The 6,061-nt window shown below is 37.8% G+C and overlaps 1 protein-coding gene across 2 annotated transcripts in view; it reads left to right on the forward strand.

The window, feature by feature from the left end:
• LOC136343692 (leucine-rich repeat-containing protein 24-like) overlaps nt 1-4,488 on the forward strand; it is a 101,429-nt gene extending 96,941 nt beyond the window's left edge. For both annotated transcript variants that reach the window (XM_066290581.1, XM_066290582.1), the window contains 3 exons: nt 46-221; nt 2,176-2,401; nt 3,324-4,488. In XM_066290581.1, coding sequence (XP_066146678.1) covers nt 46-221; nt 2,176-2,401; nt 3,324-3,645 — 724 coding nt within the window. In that variant the 3' untranslated portion in view covers nt 3,646-4,488. The remainder of the gene's footprint in view (nt 1-45; nt 222-2,175; nt 2,402-3,323) is intronic.
• The last annotated feature ends 1,573 nt before the right edge of the window (nt 4,489-6,061 follow it).

The following is a 6,061-nucleotide window of genomic DNA, read 5'->3' on the forward strand; positions in this document are numbered from 1 at the left end:
GAACTTTCAGCTTGCTTATGTTGCAAGGACCCCTTTCATTTGCAGATATCAAATTGAACAAAATCCGGACTTGATTAACGGCACCGAAAGCATAGGTTGCAGGAGGGCAGGAGATGGGGAGGATGTCAGGCAAGGGGGTGAAGAAGAGAACATAATCGCACCTGGGGTTGCTTGTATCAGAAGTGGGGCGGAATTTTACACCACCGACCCTAGCAGTTTAGGCAAGTTTTTAAATGTAATTTTTAGAGCTCTGTATTAGAGCCATTATTAAATTCCGAGGCGTGGAGTCTGAAGTAATCCCATTACCACTGTAATGATATTTTAACCCCTTATAGCGTTGTAAATTCGGGGAAATGAAAGGCACTATGATATTATGCGGCCGACATAATAGAGCAAAGGTTTTGCGACTGGTGTCTGATGTGCTCTTAAATCATTTAGGGGCGAAATTGTTTCAGTGTTGAAAACAGCTTTGACTATTAAACCGACGACATTGTGTTGGGGTAACGTGTATTATCAATGAAATTCATCCCTATTTAAAACTGGAAAAAACTTAATTATCTTATTAATTAAAACATAGATCTATATGAAAATGCGAACAATCAAAATACTCACAATATTAAATTAAAATTTGAATTTGGTGGGTTTATTTATCGATATAAATTAATAGCGAAACATTCTATTCATTAGCAAAATAACGCAGCATTATAAAGGTCGATCCCATTAGGGTTGTTTATTTCATCCCCTATCTAGTTTAGGAATTTATATAATTTGTTGTTTGGGGGATGTATTGACACATAATTGTACTTAGAAATTTAAATACTTTATTAATTAGTTTTTGTTTGCTGTTTCATGAAAGGGCTTTATTTTGCATTAGTTTCGGGGTGCTTTCGGTGTGGTTTCGAAAAAAAATCGAGGACAAACCACGAGCGTGCGTGGCAAGACATGTCTCATCTGGAATCGGTAAAGTTTTCCAGGCAACTGAACAAGGCTGTAAAAGCATTTGGAAGGCGTACTATACGGCGACGAATTTTATGCTTTTCCGTAGTACTAAATTTTCCTTAAAAACATTAAAATTTTATTCGGATATAAACATAACGTGCCCTGCAGGTATCTGGAGGGGTGAAATATATGGAAGAAATTGTAAAGTTCCGTTTAATTTAAACCTGAAATTTCTCCTAAAATGACAATTATTCAGGAATTCGTCACTCCTTACATACTCTGAACAGAGCCAGTGAAACTGCTTTCAGTCGGTGAAGGACTTCTTTTTAATAAAAACTTTCAAATGCTTTGGATACGCAAACTTAAAAATGAACAAGAGATTCTATTACAAATCCACCTCTACCAGCTACTTGAAACCGTTTAAAATCTCGCTCTTTCCCACTGGTATTTCATTAAAACAGCACCCGCTCCATTTCGGTAAATCTCCATTGTTCCCAGGTGCTGTTTTAGCCCAGTTTGCACATGCAAGGTAAGGGCCCGTTTTAGCAGCTCGTTAGAAGGTTTAAAGCACATGCACGAATCCTGGAGGAGGCCCACTTGTGTTGGTTTGCCCTCAATTCGCTCTTAAAGTAAATATTTAGCAAACGCGAAACATAATTCGCATACCTGCAAATATTAAAATATTCGCACTGATTTTCAATAAACGGTTTATGCGTGAAAAACGATGATTGCAAGCTTCGAAAGCGGTCCAAAAATGTTATATATCATGATACTCATGACCAAAATCAAAGATGCAAATCTGCACATAAATATTTCCTACGCACTGTGTGACCTAAACGAAATCGATCCTCAAAAGGAAAAAATATAAGCTGAATTACATGAAATATAAGCAGCTTTAGTGCCTTGAGACGACGAAGGTTAATAAAAATAACTACGACGAACAAGGAAAGCAATTTCGGCCAAGAGCCACACAAACCTGGGGAATGAGGGTCGGTTCTTTATATTAAACTTCTGCTTTGAGGGTAAACAATTCGGTTAATATGTTTGCTTAATTGCGCCTTAACAAGGAAGAACACTAGCAAGGTCTACTTCTTGAGATTAGCCTCGCAGTGGTGTACAAGGTGTTGTTTGTCGACACTTAAGAGGATAATAAACGTAACAGAAATGAAACGACCCGTAATAATTCTCCAGTTTTGGACAGAAGTATTTTGGTTGACCTCATTGTTCCTCCTGCAGCTGTGCGTCACATGGTGGATGCTCAGAACTACCCCATGGACTATGGATTGCCCAAAATAGCCTGCAGATCAGCGTGTACTAATGATGCGTACTACAGAACCCTGCCCTGCAATAGAATGAAGAGACACTCAGCAGCCAACCCCCTCAAGAGGTACTCTAGAGAGGTCGAATTTCTGTCTCGCAGTGTGGACACACCTTATGATCACTATCACACCACAGACGTAAGGTGAGCCTCCGTCCAACGTCTCCTGCGCGAGATTCCTGCCGTGTGATGTTCAAAAATGTTCTCTCTTTAATTTTTTTTAATTTAATTAAATATTTAGTCAAACTTAATGGTTTAATTAAATTTAACTTGATTTTAATTAAAAATTAAGATTTCCTGCCGTGCAGGGGAAATGTTTAAAGTCAAATTCGACCATCATACGGATGTGTTTTTTTAGGACATCGGACGCCAGAAATCGGATGCACGAGACTTCGCCTTTTATCTATCGCTGAATAAATATTCAAAATGTGTACTTAAATTAAATCCAGGATATTCCACGAGGAAAAAATCAAAGTGGGGTTCGCAGCAATAAAAATACACCGGCGAAAACCAATTTAAAGCGAAATGGAAAAATATTTTATTAAATTATTCTTTTCATGGTGCAACCAAGTTGCACTCAGCTTTACTGCTTTTATACACACATTTCATTCGGAATATTGCGTGTGCAATTCCGCATTACAATCTGCGAAATTTCATTACAACACCCGGGGGGTTTGATTTGGAGGATTTTATGACACCACTCTTCTATTGGATGATGAATCAACGTTTTTTATGGAAAGTTTACAGTATCAATTCCGGATAGTTTATCTATATACAAAAAAACATTAAAGAAGAGCGGGTCGAAAGAGAAATGTACTAATCAGTTCAAGTTACTTCGTTCTGCTACGTCAGGTCAGATTGCTTCGAGCTCAATACGTACGGATCGTTTTTCAGAGGAGGTGGAACGAGAAGGGTCAGCTCGTAGGACTTCTAGGGATCCAATCGCAGGGTCTTTCTCCCCACTCTCTCACTCCACTACTACTTTTCAAACAGCTACTGCTATTACACTCTTAGAAAATTTCCAAGCAAAATTTCATTCAAAAGATCAATTTTCGCTCAATTCCAGGTACACAGCAGACGGATACCCAGTACCACGTCAACTACCACCACCCGTCATCCAACCAGCCGGCACACCACCCTCCTCAATGCCCTGCTGTTCGGTGAATTGGCCGCCATGTTTGCCCGCCAATCCCCATAGTCTTCCGGGGGTGTCGAAGAAGTGCGCAAGTGCCCAAACGGACACTGAAGACGAATGTGATAGTATTAGTGTTAGCGTGAGTGTGGTGAAAAGTGAGGACGCGGCTGTGAACGTTGCCATAGACAACGTGAATGAAGTGTTAACGGAGAGTCCTGATGAGGGATATGAGGGAGAACCCTCGGTAGTGTAGTGAGGGATTTTTTTTGTGTGAGGAATTAAAGGCAATTAAGAAACTTGCCAATTGGATGTTGCGGGCGACAAGAAAGTTGCCAGCACTCTAATCCCGTATGGATTTCGCGGGGATGCTTTGTTAAATTGTGTCCTCAGGGAGAGGGTTTAGTTCTCTTGTTTCAGTCTGTTGCCCAAACTTTGCGTCTTCATCTCAAAACATCAGCTAAAAGCATTGCAATATCATCCAGTATATTTCTTTCTAATTTCAATATTAGAGACGAGCAATCATATTATATTCAGCATGACTTCATTCACTGCCTTGAATTGATATTAAAGAAAATAAAGCAGAGTAGCAGTAGGGATTTTTTTAGCAATTTTTACCATGTAAATTCTCAGTGATGTATAAAATACATATAAACAGGGTCTTGTACGTACTTGGATATGATGTCTAATAGATATGTGGAAATAGCAGTGGTAGCGAATTCTTCCATCTTGGAAGTGACATCTTTTTTACCTGTTGTAAATAATCCTAGGTTAAAACAAGTTTTGGTCCGTAGGTATTAAATCCATCACAAAATTGACAAAATAATTTAACTATTCCATCAAAGTGAATTATTAAATAATACCAAGAGCAATAATTTATATACGAAAAAGGATCTCACATGAACAACAGAGTAAGCTATTGTAATCGGTAGATTAACCATAAGGTAAATTGTATATCGCACATAAATGTTAGAAAGAGATAATCGATGTAGGTACTTGTTATACAAAATATCAGTACTGTAGCGATATTGTTAGCGAAGATTTATTTACGTTTATTTTTCAGTGTTGAATAGGTTTTACAATATAAAGTATTTTCCAACATTTGCGTTTTATTTTATTCAAAGTCGTCTAATAGCGAACTAGAAGAATTCGGAATTGTCTCGAAGAAATTGAAGATCATAAAACCTCTTTTTTCGTAAGAAAGCGGAAATTTTTCATGATTCTGAACTTGACTGTCTCAACCTCTTTCATCGCGCAACTGTCGGAAGCAGCGAAAGCTGTGTTAAGCTCGTTTCAACCAAGCCATAACCCGTTTCTGGACCATCGGAAATATGCGCAGCATGCCACTTGTGATCGCACATATTTCCGGACCTTTCTGCCGAATCAACGCCGGTTTTCTACCTTGATGAAGGGCCCACCAAGAGGAGTAAATAATATTGTAAATTGTAAACAATTAAAATATTTACATTTTTTAGTGGTGGAAACTAAAACTTCCTTAAGGTATGGAAAATTAATTTGCCTGTGCTAATAAATTTCCGCTGCTAAATCCGGAAATAATTCCAATTTCCTTTCAGATAAAGTAATAAAATTTTGCAAAGTCGAACTTTTGCCTCGGGCAGAAACAGTGCGAATAATCATTAACATCGAAGTTTGTTTAAGAAACTTTTAAATTTGCTCCCACTTCGTTAAATGGTTATTAATCAATCTGCTTCGCAGCTCCCTGTGATATAACAGACTACAATGTTACATTATACTCGAACGACAACGCCAAATTTTCCAGAACTTCTTCCAAGGGGTTAAGAGTTTTATAACAATTATTATTCTCTCGCTGAGCATGCTTGAGGTTAGTTCAGGTAACTAAAACTTACATCCTTACGTACTTTTCCGAAGGAAAATCAGTGCAGATATTATTGCCGACTGTTATTTATACCTAAAACGGACTTTCAATGCTAAATGGATTTGTTTGTCAGAATTTCTTCTTCAGTTTTTTTCGGCGGCCAACTGAGGCCATTCCCCCCATTTTCCCGATTTAACTTCTTTTCGCATTTAAATCTTTGAGAGTTGCTGAAGCTCAGAGTTTCGCAAAGCCCAACTTTTTACAAGGAAAAAGCATATCTCTAGGGAATTAAATACCATTTTCTGATTAATGTACTTTACTAAACGGGCGGAATTTTCAAACCCACTGCAATAATTAAGGGGATTTCCGGGCGGAATCAAGGAAATTTATACTGCGGACGAGCGACAAGAATTTGGATTTATATATCGAAAAACCTTAAATTTGAATATCTCATACATTTGCTCGAGAACGTAATTAGTTTGCTTCTAAGCTAGGAAAGTTTTTCTTTGACAACCTTAATAAGGGTCCTGCCGGCGCTCCCTTCAGGGTACCTTGACTTTAAATTGCAGAAATTTACTTAAATGAAAATAATGCCTTGAGTAAATCTGCGAATTAATTTTTTTGCAAAAAACTCAAAATAATTTAATGGAAGGAAGGATTTACCACACGTAATTAAATGTTCGCAAGAGGGATTCGCGATAATTCAAATTTCCGAGATCATTCATACCTAATTTGCTAATAGTTCATGAAACTGAGATAACTATAGAGCTCTGATCAAAACTTTAGATTACTTGGTTATTTGATGGGCACGAACTCGCACTGAAATAACTAAAGG

The sequence above is a fragment of the Euwallacea fornicatus genome, chromosome 15 (genome assembly GCF_040115645.1).
Source record: "Euwallacea fornicatus isolate EFF26 chromosome 15, ASM4011564v1, whole genome shotgun sequence".
NCBI lineage: Eukaryota > Metazoa > Arthropoda > Insecta > Coleoptera > Curculionidae > Euwallacea > Euwallacea fornicatus.